We start from the raw sequence: 16824 nt of genomic DNA, 5'->3' as shown, positions 1-16824 counted from the left end.
ACAAATCACAGTAGTAGTAAATCAGTGGGTGTTATTCTGCCTGAGACCAGCAGAGGGGGCCGAGACACCATCCAATTTAATATTCAGGACGTAATTAAGAACAGACCATTACAACTACAAAAAGGCTGCTTGCATAAAACGGTCTTGCCTCAAAAAAAAAAAAAAATAAAAATTTTTTACATATATATATGAAATATAGGAAATAGTGATCTGAAGATATTTAAGGCTATATATATATTTCCTACAAAAATCATTAAATCACATTTTGCTTTTTGTCTCTTCTACTGAATTGCCATATATAGATCATAGCCCAGACCCAATCAAGGTCCAAGTCTATGCGTTCCTCACAGTGACCACCTCTATAGAGCTATGACTTGATAAGGAAAAAAAAAGTCAATAAATCAAAAGGAATTTGACTTCCTCAGGAAATTATCTGAAGGGAAAGGTGTTCGACTGAATAATTTACTGCTCAACAATGAGCCGAACGGATAGCTGGACACAACGGCATAGTCGAAGAATTAGCTGGCCTCTAAACGATATATTATTATGAATGGAGTGTGTTTTCACTGATGCTTTAGTTAAGTGCTGGTAGGACTCTACAGCTATATCTAAAAGTACTCAAAAGGAAGTGTGCTATAGTTAAGAAACTCTGGTGGCACAGAGCTTTATTATTTTGGAAAGGCAATTAATATGTTCAAATTAACAGCACTAGTGACAAACATATTGTCTCTCTCCTTTGCATGATGAAGTGCTGAATGGAAAAGCTGTTACAGTCATTGAAAAGCACTGAATTTCCAGCTTGTAATCAAAGTACACAGTGCCAAGATGAGTGCTGAGTGCAGCATCACAGCACATCACCTCGAAAATATATAGTCATGGCCAAGATTAAAAAAGTATAAGACCTGTAACCCTGCATGATATGAGCAAGTTTTTTTCCATTTATGAGAAAAAAGGAAATACATTTTTCTATATAGTAATAATCCAAAGGTAATAATTTTATTCTTTGTTGGAAAAAAATAACTTTGTTTTATCTGTACAATGAGACCATTTTCAAAGGACTCTAAGAAAAAAAAAATACAGTATATGCAAAACAGAGTAGAAAACTAGTATTGCCACATTTGAACCAAATAAATGTAAAAAGTAATAACTGTACATTTTCTACAGGGAGTGGCGAAAGCTGATACCAATCCTTGGAAAACTAAATTGATGTTTTATTAAATGTACCACACAAAGTACCTAAGTTCATTCAAAAACATATGTACTGAGTCTTCAGCTTTGACAATTAACCTGCAGCTTGTTTTTAGGTTGAGGTATAACGCTAATGGCAATAAAACCAATTATATAAAAAGCAGACATCAATCAACAGTTGATTTAGTGCTATCAATATTTGATATATAAAGAATAATCTGAATTACAATACATTACATTAAGATGAATAAAAAGCACATACTGTTCACACATATGCACATACACACATAAATACAAAGCAATAAATGCATCCACCCACACAGTAATGATATCTAATCCATCAGTTACCGATTAAAGGCCTCCTCTTTCCATGTCAGGCACTTTTGAGAGCTCTGGGTGATCCAGTGTTTTGCATTCACAGACTGGTTTTAGTTTAGGTTTTTTGGCTGTTTCCATTACATCCATTCATGCTAGGTGATACAAGCCATATCCCAGCGGTGTTCCATACACTCCAAGTGGCGAAACAGGCACCAGGGGCCTCTGGTAAGGAAATGAGTTGCTGTAGAGTGGTTGCCCAACAGGCAGTGCCACAGCAAAAGATGGACATGGTGTCAGTGGAGATTTAGTAACCAGTTTGAGTTTCTCGAGTTCAGCCTCATGCAGTCGCTTGGCCTTGGCACGGCGGTTCTGGAACCAGATCTTTACCTGAGTCTCTGTAAGCGTGAGTGAGCTGGAGAACTCGGCACGCTCAGCAATGGACAGGTACTGCTTTTGGTGGAACTTACGCTCAAGTGCCAGCAGCTGAGCTGTGGTAAAGGGTGTGCGTGGTTTGCGGTTGGACTTGTGCTTGCGCAGCGTGCACTGTGGACTCACCTGCCCTGTGGAATGGAATTAAAGAACATAAACTGTTATTCTACTTTTTACTGGGTTATTTGACAAATCACTAATGATTTTAAGAACAGTACTGAGTTTCACATTTCTTTGCTAGGATTTTAGCAATGTGATGACAGTTTATATTCTAATTGAGTGGTCAGTGGGTGCATATGATAATTGCACTATACGGATGTTGAAAAAAGGATAAACCAATCGGGGTCATGCATTTTCCTGTTTCTGTTTTTTAGCTGTTTCAGCTAGCTACACTCTGAGCATAGAGAGTTCCAGGTGACAGCCTATAAAGTAGTGGAGTGCCAGCACAACTGTTACACGTTCGTTTTCTCTAAATGCACAAAAAAAAAGTGCCAAACAGGTACAGGAATTATTATTCTAATATACTTTTCCCTTACATGTTCAAAAGTGAAATCAGTACAGTTGTGTAAACATTACATTCACAGCATTTAGAAGATGTTCTTATCCAGAGCGTCTTACAGAAGTGCCATCAAAAGCATTTCCTCATGCTAGGTCACTAGGTCAGGGACTGAGAGTACCATCAAGCTAAAACCATGTTGGGAGTTAGCTCTACACTAACTGTTAGCTTAGTTTGTGCTTGTAGTTAGTTACAGTAATGTAGGTTTATAGCATTTTGCTGCTTTGCTGGTAGAGCTGGAACACAGGACTCCTTCTGGCTTCTGTGAAATTGTACAGTACTCGCTGACATGTCGCTGAACATATTGGTGAAATGGCACATGAGCAAAATTAAGTAAACATGCATGTGATGTTATGTAGGAAGTACAGAAGTCTGTCACTGAAATCACAAAAAAATAAACGAAATAAAATAAAATAAAATGTTCTCTCCATGTTTCCTCCCACCTCCCCAAAGCAATGCCTGCAGGTTGGATTAGCAACTCCAAACTGCCCCTAACTGTGACTGTGTGTGTTCATGGAGCCTGAGCCAGTGTTCCTGCGCTTCACTCCAGATCCACCACAAGCCAGACCATCGAGCTCGAGCTCTCTCATTTTATATATATATTCCTCTCTCTCTCATTTTATATATATATTCCTCTCTCTATCATTTTATATAATTATAAAATAATAATATATATAAATATAAATAATAATAATATAATATATATATATATATATATATATATATATATATATATATATATATATATATAAAATTAATGTAAATTTGAATAGCTTGCTACACGCTTTAATGTAGGCGAGACTCAGTTTTGTTAAAAATATTGACATTATACACATTTAAATAGGCGATTTACCTCCTAGCATTTACCGTCTTTTACATTTATTTATTTTATTTAAGAAAAAAATTAAACTCTTTAAAGAAAATGTCCGCTAATGAATACGGGGAAACTTACGTGTGTGTGAAAACGCAGAGTTAGTTACCCAGGCAGCTTGGATCTCCTCAGGCTCTGGAGACTCCGACTTGACGAGTGAAGTTCGGACACTTTCCGTGTTTTGGGGCGATGAGACCTGACTTTGCCCGAACAGGTACTCGGAACTTTTCCTCCGCTCCTTGGTGCTTTTGTCGCAGGCTATGAGCGACTCCACGCTGAAGGAAAGAGTCGGAGCCTGAGCTCTGCGTTGCTCCATCACCGCCCTCTGTCCGTGTCCTTGTCCGTGACGCTTATCTCTTTCTCTCTAACTCGGAGCGATAAACACTGCAGCTGTAACGAGTCTTCCGCGGTTACCGCTTTCACTCAGCTGACTCGTGTGACTCACAGGTAGCCTTTGACCCCCGACTACCTACGAGCCTGAGATTGTGGACCAATAGGAGCCCCGTCTGATCTGCAGCCAGAACTTAACGCTCGGCTTGCTCGCTTGTGATTGGCTGTGCGAGGATTTGCAATTAGACCGCTGCCGCGTGAAGTGACTGATGTTGTGATGAGTAGTTAATGCAAGTTACTGCTCTACGCATGTTACAGATACACAGGGCTTCATGTGAAGAAAACTTTACAGAAAGTGCAGGTTAGATATATTTTGTTCATACATTGCCACTGAACACTGAGGTAAACAATTCACATCTAATAGTGTTAACAGTGTTATTAATGATCACAAATAGGTGCCTCAATATTAGGCAGGTTTTATGGCAGAATTTATGATGTCCCTTTTAAAATACTGATTTTTTTCTATACAATAAATGTTTTGTAACAGCTTGTAATGTTGGCCACCGAGAGTTGTGCAGAAGTGCTAAGTAAAGCTTCTCTAACCAAGCCAATTTACAAGGTTAAAACAAGGTAAGCTCACTCTCTCTCTCTCTCTCTCTCTCTCTCTCTCTCTCTCTCTCTCTCTCTCTCTCTCTCTCTCTCTATATATATATATATATATATATATATATATATATATATATATATATATATATATATATATATATATATATATATACAGACGCACACTTACTGAGCACTTTATTAGGAACACTATACTAATACTGGGCAGGGCCTCCCTTTGCTCTCAAAACAGTCTCAATTCTTTGTGCCATGGATTCCACAAGAAACATTCCTTTGAAATTCTGGTCCATGTTGACATGATTGCATCATGCAATTCCTGCAGATTTTCATGCTGCGAATCTCCCATTTAACCACATGCAAACTCTTTACCTTCCTGCCATCTTGCAAACGGTACCAAAGCATTTGGGCCCTCACGGCCAGACTGTGTAACAGTTTCTTCCCCAAGCCATCAGACTCCTCAACACTCAGAGACTGGACTGACAACACACACACACACACACACACACACACACACACACACACACTCAACTGAACACCATCCCACTCCCTTTGCACATCTCTGTATTTACTACCTACATTTTTGCTGCTACAGTATTTATAAAATATTGTATATAATTTTTTGTCACTACTTATACTCTCTACCTGGCTGCTACCCCAAAAACTGCTAAGTCCATATATATTATAAGTTTATCTGCTGAATACTATGCCATAGTTTGTTATGTTTACAATCACTGCAATTTATTATATTGTTACGCTTTTGCACTACTGTTATATCTCATTCACTTTCTTACCTGAACTGTGTACTGGTCGGCGCTGCCTGTATCTTACTGTGCCTATTGTCCTGTTTTGGTAGTCATTGTACTGTCTTATGGTGTTTGCACATGCTTGCACATGCACTGTATGTAGAAATGTGTAGTCTCTTGTAGTTCAGTGTTGTTTGATGTAGCACCATGGTCCTGGCGGAACGTTGTTTTGTTTTACTGTGTACTAACTAGCTGTATATGGTTGAAATGACAATAAAGCCACTTGACTTGACATGCCAAAAGTTGTTCTATTGGATTCAGATCCGGTGACTGGGAAGACCACTGAAGAACAATGAACTCATTGTCAAGTTAATGAAACCAGTTTGAGATGGATTTTTCTTTGTGAAGTGTGCATTATCATGCTGGAAGTAGCCATTAGAAGATGGGAAAATTGTGGCCATGAAGGGATGCACATGGTCAACAACAATACTCAAATAGGCTGTAGTGTTTGAATGATGGTTGATTGGTATGAACAGGCCCAAAGTGTGCCAAGAAAACATTCCCCACACCATCACACCACCTCCACCAGCCTGGACTGTTAACACAAGGCAGGTTGGGTCCATGGATTCATGCTGTTGGTGCCAAATTCTAACCCTACCATCTGTGTGCCTCAGCAGAAATTGAGATTCATCAGACCAGACTATGTTTTTCCAGTCTTCTACTGTCCAGTTTTGGTGAGCCTGTGCCCACTGCATCCTCAGCTTTCTGTTCTTGCCTGACAGAAGTGGAACCAAATATGGTCTTCTGCTGCTGTAGCTCATCTGCCTCAAGGTTTGACGTGTCATTTCTGACACAGCAATCCCTTACTGATTGTTTTTCAGTGATGAGATCAAGTGATGTATGAGCAATGTAATGAAGGTTTTACTTTTCAGCATGGATATTTTCTGCATGTCACTAATGAAAAGCAATAGCGTCTGTGTATTGTATTTCATGTTCTTTAACTGCTGTGATTTCTATCTGAAATGGAATTGCACAGAAAATGCCATGTAGTGGTGTGACTTGCTTTTGAAGGTGGATAACATTCACTTTTGACACAAATTTAAGATTTAATTTCTAAAAACGCTCTCCTGCTGATTGTTTTTCATTAAAGGGATCAAGTGATGTAAGAATGGAATGAAGGTTCCAGTGTGGCATGTTGTCTGCATATCACAAATGAAAAATGATTAACACAGTGTGGTACCCTAGGTTGACCACACTTGAAGTGCCCCCCTCCTCCCACTTCACATCTAAAAAATTTACTATGGCTCTAAAGAAAGACCATAGATTTCATGAGCTAAAGTACAGTATCACCACACATACTACAGAAAAATGTAAGACCCAATCAAAAAACCTGACACCATAGATAGACATGGGCCTACAAATGCCATTCTAGCCCGTGCACTGATGCTCAAATCTGAATGCAACTTACATGCCAATGAAACATGTTATGCCAAATATCATTATTTCCATTATAAATGGCCTGTATGAGGACTACATGCAAAACCATTACAGATCATTGTACACATATACCAAATAAGGCAAGCCCAAGAAAGACAACCATATCTACAGCTGATGTTTAGTCATTCTTCCTCCGTTGTTAATAATAGCTTTATTCGTGCAAAGTGTATATTTGTTAGCTCTCTGATAGAGAAGATTACAGCATTAGAGGTGCGCATCCACACTCTAGAGAGGGTTAGTGAGAGTAGCAGCAAGAGCAGTGTATTTTCTATAGGAGAAAGTCTGGATGTCTTAGGCGGAGTTAGCAATCACCCAACTTCGGCATTAGAGCCCTCACAGGGGGCGAATGAGTGACGACTCAGAGGCATAATCGCAAAGCCAAAGCTAATGCTAAGGCTCACCCATGGGAGCACAACTCCTCTCCGCTTCACGTGTCTAACAGGTTTGCTCTCCTCAGTGCAGCACCTGCTGAGAAACCTGAAAGAGCTCTGGTTATAGGAGACTCTATCTTAAGGCATGTGAAATTAGCTAGGCCTTTGGGGGCACCAGCAGCACTAGTTAGGCGTATACCGGGAGCCAGGGCACCAGACATAGCAGGTAATCTTAGGGTCTTAGGCAAGCACAGGTTCTCAAAGATATTTTTTCATGTAGAAGCTAATGATATACGCCTTTGACAGTCAGAGGTTACTAACATTGTAGGGGTGTGTAAATTAGTAATATGCTCTGGCCCCATCCCTATGCGGCGTGGCGATGTAGCTTACAGCAGGTTATGGTTGCTGAACTGCTGAATGTCCAGGTGGTGCTCCGAAAACAATGTGGGCTTTAAAGATAATTGGAGTAGTTTTGAGGGCAAGGCTGGTCTGTTAGGGCGGGACGGTGTCCATCCCACTTGGGAACGTGCTGCTTATTTCTTGCAGCATAGCACATAGTCTCAGAACAGGCTTAGTTAATCGGTGACAATCCAGGGCCAAGGCCAGGGAGCAGACAAGCAGGCTAAACTGACCGTCTGCTAGCTGCACTGAGTCGTCACTCAGGTTCCACTATATTGAGACTCTGTCTGTTCCCTGAGCAATTGAAAAATGTAGAAATACTCAGAAAGTTTGTTTTAGCTAACATAAAATTAGATCATAGTGGACAGCCAACAGGTTGAATATTAGATCTCTTACATCTAAAGTGCTTATTGTTAATGAAACCTTTACTGATCAGGAGTTTGATGTACTGTGTTTAACAGAAACATGGATTAAACCAAACGAGCAATGTAGCATTAAATGGAGCTAGTCTTCCTGGATACAGTTACATACATCAGCCCCATCTAACTGGCAGAGGAGGAGGCGTCGCAGCTATTTATAATGATAATCTAGGCATCACACAAACACCTAGTCATAAATTCAACAGGTTTGAAGTTCTTTATACTAACATAATGTACATAGCCACAAAGAATAAGTCTACCCAGGTGATTCCACTAAATTTGAATTTTCAAAACCCCCAGGGCCATATTCTGAATTCCTGGTTGTTTCTTTAGACAAAGCATTATTTGTTGGAGACATCAGTATTCATTTTGATAACCCAGAAGACTCTCTGAGAACAGCGGTTGTGTCCAGTCTAGATTCAGTAGGGGTTAATCAGAACATAATAGGACCCACTCACAGTGGTGGTCACACTCTTGATGTAATACTAACATTCAGATTAAATATAAAAAATATAACACTCAAAAACATAAATGGTTTCAAACTAAATTGGTAGTATTTCAAACAGCATAGAAAGAGAGGCTCCTGAGCTATAGGAAAGCTCTTAGTGCTGCTAGATCAATGTATCTCTCCACCCTAATTGAAGACAACAGAAATAATCCTAGATTCTTATTTAATACTGTAGCAAAATTAACTAGGAATAAGACCACAATAGAAACACACATACAATCATTATATAGCAGTGATGAGTTCATGAATTTGTTCAATGGTAAAATTGAAAATATCAGGCAAAAATTCAGACTATTAATTTAAAACCGGACAGTTTTATAACTAACCCTGTAGATAATAATATAATGATGTCAGATCAATGATTAGAATGTTTTATTTATTTAATTTTACTAATTTCCTCATCAAAATCATTAACTCGTATACTAGATCCCTTACCTACATGTTTCTTCAAACAGATAATTCCAGAAGCAACTGAACCTCTTCTTCCCTTAGAACTGGCTATTTACCTAAATCTTCTAAACTAGCAGTTATCAAACCCCTGATTAAAAAACCTGACCTCAATCCCTGTCAATTGTCCAACTATAGGCCAATGTCAAATCTCCAAGATCCTAGAAAAGGTTGTAGCACATACCTACATAGGAATAACATTCATTAATGTATCAGTCAGGATTTAGGCCTCATCATAGCACAGAGACAGCGCTGGTTAAAGTGGTAAATGACTTACTGCTGGCCTCTGATCAGGGTTGTGACCCCTTGCTTGTGCTGCTTGACCTTAGTACAACTTTTGATACCATTGATCATGCTATTCTCCTCGATAGACTGGAAAATGTAGTAGGCATTAAGGGAACGGCCCTTTCCTGGTTCAGGTCTTATTTGACTGATTGTTATCAGTTTGTAAATGGTGACTTCTGTACGCATACTAAGGTAAAGTTTGGTGTTCTGCAAGGTTCTGTTTTAGATACTGGATGCTTATTAACTTCCTTTTACTCAATTCTGACAAGACAGAAGTACTTGTACTAGGACCTCATGCAGCTAGAAGTAAGCTTTCTGATTACATAAAAACTCTGGATGACCTTTCTCTTTCATCATGTGCAGCACTAAAAGACCTTGGTGTGATTATCGACACCAGTCTTTCATTAGAAGCTCATGTAGATAATATTACTAGGATAGCTTCCTTTCATCTCAGGAATATTGCTAAGATAAGAAAATATATTGTCACTACACAATGCAGAAAAATTAGTTCTTTTTTTTTTTTTGTTATTGTAATGCCTTACTGTCTGGATGTTCCAGTAGATGTATAAATAAGCTCCAGTTAGTCCAGAATGCAACAGCGAGAGTCCTTACTAGAACCAGAAGATATGACCACATCACCCCTATCTTATCCACACTGCATTGGCTCCCAATCAAATTTCACACTGATTATAAACTACTACTGTTAACCTATAAAGCACTGAATGATCTCACGCCTCAGTACCTGAGTGAAATTTTGGTCTTTTATGATCCGTCATGGCTACTTCAATCAAAAGGTGCAGGCTATTTGTTGGTACCTCAAATAGTGAAGGCTTCAGCAGGGGGTAGAGCTTTCTCTTAAAAAGCCCCTTACAATTGCCTTCCAATTAGTATTCAGGACTCACTCACAGTCTCAGTCTTTAAGTCTAGGCTGAAAACGTATTTGTTTAGTCAAGCCTTTTGTGAACAGTTTTTTTAGATAAAGGAGCAGGTCTGGAGGTTTCACAGGCATAGAGTGTTGTGGTGAACTGGGATGTTTGGATACTGTCGCCCCCCCCCCCCCCCCGCCCCCCCCACCCTCCACCCCCCCCCCCCCCCCCACTCTCACACGTTCACTCAGGTGTGTTGATGGTGGAGAGGCTGCTGCTTTATGTCCCAGGATGTCCTCATGTCTGTGTTACCTTCTGGCTCTCCCTTTTAGTTCTGCTGTCATAGCTAGTCTTGCTGGAGTCCCTGCTTGCACTCTGCACACAAAGTACATTTTCCTTAACCATTACGACAGAAAAAGCTTACCTAACAATCTCTCCCTCTCTCTCCCGCTCTGTCGAGCTACACATCCTACTCCTGAGATACTAGTGATCCTGACCCCTTCTGCTCTCCGGACCTGCCTGATCCATCCTGATGCCCTACTTCTGGTTGGAGTTCTCATTGGTTGGAGGGTTGTGGGTGGCCCCACATGGACGGCCTGAAGATCAGTGGGATTGATGGCGGATGGTGCCGCTTGGGGGCCATGGAGATGGCTTTGGACTGTGGTTCATATGGGCAGTTGTACTGTGGTGGCTTTGGGGCCGCGGTTGCTGCGAGCAGTTTTACACTCAGGTCTCCATCAGTGGACAGTGGATCGGTTCAACAAAACAGACTTAATGTGAAAACTGTAATCAATTTCCTGGTTACACAATTGCACTATTTGTCAATGTAGTACACAGTTATAGAAGGGATTTATTTATAATCGCACTATCGGGTGTCACCCAGATGAGGATGGGTTCTCTTTTGAGTCTGGTTCCTCTCAAGGTTTCTTCCTCATATCATCTCAGGGAGTTTTTCCTCACCACCATCACCTCTTGCTTGCTCATTAGGGATAAATTCATACATTTACAGTTTAAATCCTGAATGTATTTATTTCTGTAAAGCTTCTTTGTTAAGAGCGCTATACAAATAAATTTGTATACATATATATATATATATATATATATATATATATATATATAAACTGTACTTTTGTATCTGTTTGCTCCTTTTCCAGGAAGTAATATATATAGAAAATATGACAAATATTTTAAAGGTCTAGTCATTATCTTAATCATTTGGAGCCCCCCACTGACTCGCCCAATCCCAAATATGGATATTCTGGCCTTGAAATCATTTCACATTTTTCTCCAGTGTGAATACTTTATGCTCTTGCATGGAATCTTCTATTCACTCTTGCACTGGGTATTTATTTATAACTCATTCAGTGGTTTAGTATATATAACAGGCAAAAATCTGTACTGGGAAATGAATACGTGTTTCTTAGTTTAAATTTGAACTGACACCAGTGTGTGTTGTTACAGCAGCAACAGGGAAAAATACTGAAGTGGCCTTCAGTAAAGCTTTTTGCTGTGCATTTAATATTTTGTTAATTATTTCTATATTATGTCTGTGAAACCCAAATATTTTGGCTGCCACTGACAGCAGGAAGTTTACCTAATGTTTGGAAATCTTTACTGATGATGACAGCTCATGATGATAGCTAACTTGCCAACATATTATACGGTAGTAATGTTTATTATTATACAGATATACCTGTATTTTATCTCATTTCACACTGTAGTTCTTTGTTCTTTTTTTCTGCACTTGAAGTATATAATGCCACATAAATGTTGTTCTGTAGCTGTTTAATGCTAGCTCTGTATGGATAATTGGAAAAATAAATTGTTAATACAGGGAGTGTAACGATGCACAAAATTCAAATTTGATTTGATACAATACGATGACATCTCAATATGATATATTTTTGATACAGCAAAAATAAGTATTGCGTGAATTGCCTGTATTGTGCTTTAGGCTTCCATTTTGCATTGATTAAAACTTTTAACATTATATAAGTACAATAATTGAAACTTGAGTGAAACTTTAACATTCATTCAATGTGATCTATTCAGATGGGGCTCAGTGGCTCAGTTGTTAGCACTTTTGCCTCACACCTCTAGGGTTGGTGGTTTGATTCTCACCCCTGCCCTGTGTGCATGGACATTCTCCCTGTAGTTTGGGGGTTTTACTTAGTTTCCTACCCAGTCCAAAGACATGCATTGTAGGCTGATTGGGATCTCTTAATTTTCTGTAGTGAGTGTGTGCAATTGATCCATGATGATCCCTGTGTAGGATAAGTGGTCCAGAAAATGGATGGATTTATTCAGATTCTTAACAGCATATAATGAAACAAAAGCTGCGCATTAGAATGGAACTAAATTAAACAAGCCTGGCTTTCAGTGGTGTGACTCTGCAAGGCATGTCTGAATCATGGGGCTTTTCTCATTCTTATGTTAGCTAGTTGTGCTGTGGCCTTAGATGTGTTTTTGAATCCTGCAGAATTCTCCACTACCAAATATGAACTGGACTGAACGCCACAGTGATTTCTATAGCCCGGATTGAATGAGTGAGGAAAGGCTATCTGAATGCAACAGAGAATTTGCTGTGTGTGTGTGTGTGCATCATATTGGCTGTATTAGTGCTGGTGTATTTTACACATATTTGATGGATTTGGCACACTTTAATGTTTCAAGTCACTGACTGTCAGAGTCGTAACTTACCAGGAAGCCAAACTGTTTCTCTTACAGACTTGGGGGTCTCCTGATTCAAGATAAAGAAGAAGTTACATTTTCAAAGGAGGGAGTGTGAGCTTGATTAGGTTTAAATGTTTATTACATGTCACATAATATAAGTAGTATTTTCTGACAAAAACCTACTTAGAGAGCCTTGAGTTGAATGAAATGATATGCTGTATCATTACACCCCTAATTAATACTGTTGTTGTACTTTTAGATGACCACTCACAATTTTGGTTCACATGGAACCGCTGTCTAATGATCTAATGAAATTTAGTACACGTACAACAATATCAGTTTAATAATTAACAATACAGTTCAGTGTTGGGAATGGGGGCATAAGCAACTTGCTCAGTTCACATAACAGGACCAGTGTTGTATTCACAGGTGCTGAAACATAGCACTACAGTTCAAGGCTCTCGATTTGATACGTCTGCATATCATAAAAATGACAGTGGAAAAAGTAATTGTTGTCAACATCACTTACTTTAAACATTTCTCTTTTATAAAAATTTACAAAGGCAATCAGTTGCCTGTTGAACAGGTCCATTTGTTTTTGCAATAGTGTGTGTATGTGCATGTGTATGCGAGCCAAAGCTGCAGGGCGAGATTCTATGAGACTGCCGTTCCCAAGAGGCCTTGGCATTTATTAAGCAGGGTGATTTCACAGACAATCTGAGGTTTGCAAAGGCGCCAGTGAGCGGGGAGATGAAAGGAGCCTCTCCTCAGGGGAGAAACTGTGGCAGTTTAGCAGCTCGGCATGCACACACACATATGCAGTGCACATACACACAGACCCATCACGCCCTTTAGCCTCAAGCACCTTGTCAAACTCAATCTGGGTCATTCTGTAGGTTCACAGAGAAAACCTCCTTAATTGTAGTGACAGATATCAGGTAGACACACATTTACAGTTGAAAGATACGGGAGTTGATAGAACATGTATGACAAAGCCAATGGTAGAAAAAATAACAGGAGAGACAGGGAAAAAGACAGAATTCTGAAATGGTTTAAGATATCCATTCAAACTAGTAGATGATAGCCCCTTGAGGATGAGTCTGTAAGAAATTGACCAAGACATCCTCCTTCCTGACGAATCTCTTTGGAAAGGAAAAGAAAGGAAATGTTTTGGCCTCTGATAAGGAGGAAACTCCAAAAGAAAGATGCTTATTTTTTTTTTCCTCAGTATGTTTGGACACACCTTAAGTGCTGTAATTATGAGTTTTATGAGCTTTGAAGTGGTAGAATGCTGGACTGTGCAAGAACTCTTCCATCATACTCGGTTTACACATCCATTTATCATGTTTCAATTAACTTAGTTCAGCTAATAACCTTTTAGCTATTAACTAAAATACTATGGCGATTGACTAATCATGCTCATCTCTCAATGAGATGATTGATTTAAAGCAAACATTTAAGCAATGGTAAGTTATTACACACATCATTTGTTTTGGTCTAGTTCTATTTGATTGGCTTCTGACAGCAATGAGAGACAGTGAAAGAAAGACAGTGAGACGGTGGGTGTTTCCAAATGTTTTAACTGAAGCTATGATCCTACGCCCTTCAGCCCCGAACCAGAATTTGTGCAATTCTTTAAATATGCTTAGAGGAATCAAAAGAAGTTAGGAGGCTTTCAGATGAAGGATAGATGGGTGCTTCCTATATGGAAGTCCTTTTTATTGTAGACATGGACGTAACTCTGTGGTATAAATGCTCCACCTCCCAAAATAAAGTCCAATAAATGACAGGATAATAACCACACAGACAAAATCTATTATATTAATTCAATTAGGTAAATTTGGGTACAGATTTAGCTTATTAATTAAAATGTGCCTGAGTTTAAAACATGCCCATATGATAAGTGATGAAAGAAAACCATGAATAGGCTAAACATTTCAATTGATGTTTGCTCAATTTTTAATAACACCATTGTGTATATGCATATCCATTACACCAAGTGACAGGTGCCAAAGATGCACAAATTATAAATAAGTGAGATTGCTTTAAAGTGACATTTTAGTAAGTAATGACGTTTCATTTGTTTGGTGTTAATTAGTGCTTTGGAAGCACCCTGTGTATGTGCCTAAAAAGAGTTGAACATCAGTAAAGCAGCTGCATTGAAAGTATAAAAATCACATTTAGCACCACCATGTGCTACAGAGAAAATTACAAAAGACAAAAAATTATAAGACATAATTATATCCTTGTTGTGGTTCTTGGTAAAGTGATCAATGACCCCATCCTCCATTGTGAATAGCATAGCTTGAAGATACAGAGCTGTTTGTTTGCTTGTAGATTTAGCAAAGAATATACTGGGCGTCCCTAAAAATCTATGCTTATGCTATGCTGCAGGATAGATAAGCATATGCCATCAGCACCTCCCTTTGTCCCTTTTGCACTACTAGTTTGTTGAATGAAAAGATTTGGCAAGGATGACAACAACTGTCAACACATTGTTTTATAAGGGCCACATTAGGCTTCTGAAGCCTTCTCTTATGAGCAAGCATTTGCTGTAATGAAAGAAAATTACTATTTGTTATGGAGTATGGCGCCAGCTTCAATTAGCTCAAAAAAGAAGATCTACTACTTAAAGACAAAAAATATTGTGTAATGTGAAAAATGACAGGTTCTAACAACTGACAATAGGCAGGGCATCCTGTTGTCTGAATCATGTAGTTAATGCTATTTGTCCCTGCCTGCGATGCTCCATGTTTTAGCTTTGCTTTAAAAGGCCTGCATGTTGTCAGTTTTGGTTGGAAGCCCCTTTGTGGGTTTGTTTAATATGGTTCCTGAGAATGCACAAATTTTCATATCTTACAGCTAACTATGATCATTATCTGTTTATACAATTAAAAAATATTCTTTCTTGTGGTTGTGGTTTCTTGGGGTTCAAACCAAATTACATAGTCAAGCACAACAACTCTGAAATGCCATGACTAATCAGTGTTCCATCAAACTTTCAAAGCTAACCTTTATAGACATTAGCAGGGACAGCTAAGTCAGGCTTCTTCCTGGGTCTGATTCTTTTCTGAAGTTTTGAAGTGCATTGGTCTATAATCATGGATCACCGCCATGCTAGACCTCTTCCACTGATGAAGCCATTAAGCCTCATGAATGGAGTTTCCATGTAAAAGGCCCCTGTGTATACCAAAGAGCCCTTTAATTGACCTCTCATTTTTCACAGTCAAGGATCATGCTATGCAGAGAAGCCTCGATTTATGACAAGGCTATACTGCCTGGAGACAGGCTTTTAATTCAGGTGGAGGCACCAGCATGCTGTAATTGTTCCTTAAGAGCAGGGAAGGATATTTGTCTTTTCCTGACCTATAATTTTCCGCATACTCTTGAAGACAAATGAAATACAATTGCTTTGTCAAGTCTATGAAATAAGATATTTGCTATAGAGTCCAGAGCATAAAATTAAAAGTAAAGTTAAAAGTATTGTGTTTTAAAGAATTTTTAATATACAAATATTACTTGTGCATGATTTTGTTTGTTAAATATTCTTTGTTGTCTTTACCTTTTACTTATTATTTTTATTATTACTGTGATATAACTGCTATTACTGTCATATCAAGTGCAGACTCCTGCCTAAAGTGTGTGTCATCTGACACCCTGTCAGCGGGTGCCCCCTTCATTACTGACCTGCCCTGTGCAGCCTGTAGCAGACTTTCACGTCTGACTCACTATGTTTAATGAGTGAGAGACGCCAGCCTCAGTAGGGCTGGTGTGAGTGTGAGGGAGAGTCCTTGATCAGTGCCTCCCCCCAAAAATCAAGTAACCTTGCAGAGAGAAAACTGTTAGAAGACCTCCACCCAAAAGTTATAATGCTAGTGTGCTAACACGCCCCCTCAGAGAAAACAGAAAAAAGCACTTGGTTGGATTTGCTGATGTTTGTCTATGTGTAATAGCCCTGAAAATGAAAATTCTGGAGAAACACCTTTACCATGACATCACAATCTGAGTCCTCAAAGCAGTCAGCACTCAGCAGTACCTGATTTGCTGTGACCCAGTGAAACTGGAATTGATGCTACTTGTTCTATGAATAGAAGAATATATTTTTTTATATTTAGTTTTATATATATGTACAATTGAAGATTAGGGAAAAAAAGCACCTGGTCTTTTTCTAGTCTTTAGCTGTCCAGTTTGGGTGAGTCTGTGCCGATGATCGCCTCAGATTCTTGTTCTTGGCAGACAGGAGTGGAACCTGATGTGGTCTTCTGCTGTTGTAGTCCATGCACCTCAAGGTTTGATGTGT

The 16824-nt window shown here is 39.0% G+C and overlaps 1 protein-coding gene across 1 annotated transcript; it reads right to left on the bottom strand.

Moving 5' to 3' along the window:
* Window positions 1–540: 540 nt before the first annotated feature.
* Window positions 541–3870, bottom strand: msx2b (muscle segment homeobox 2b). Its single transcript, XM_026938817.3, has 2 exons — window positions 3444–3870; window positions 541–2066 (listed from the first exon to the last, which is right to left on the bottom strand). The coding sequence occupies exons 1-2, from the start codon at window positions 3676–3678 to the stop codon at window positions 1654–1656; spliced, it is 648 nt and encodes a 215-aa protein (XP_026794618.1). The 5' UTR covers window positions 3679–3870; the 3' UTR covers window positions 541–1653.
* Between the last annotated feature and the right edge of the window lie 12954 nt (window positions 3871–16824).

Source organism: Pangasianodon hypophthalmus, chromosome 15 (genome assembly GCF_027358585.1).
Source record: "Pangasianodon hypophthalmus isolate fPanHyp1 chromosome 15, fPanHyp1.pri, whole genome shotgun sequence".
Classification (NCBI taxonomy): Eukaryota; Metazoa; Chordata; class Actinopteri; order Siluriformes; family Pangasiidae; genus Pangasianodon; species Pangasianodon hypophthalmus.
The sequence above is the reverse complement of the archived record's forward strand: the minus strand, read 5'-3'. Positions and strand labels throughout refer to the sequence as shown.

Coding starts and splice junctions, on each gene's coding strand:
- msx2b (XM_026938817.3), bottom strand. CDS start 3,678: ATGGAGCAACGCAGAGCTCAGGCTCCGACTCTTTCCTTCAGCGTGGAG. Junction 2,067..3,443: donor CTCTGCGTTTTCACACACAC/GTAAGTTTCCCC, acceptor TCCATTCCACAG/GGCAGGTGAGTCCACAGTGC.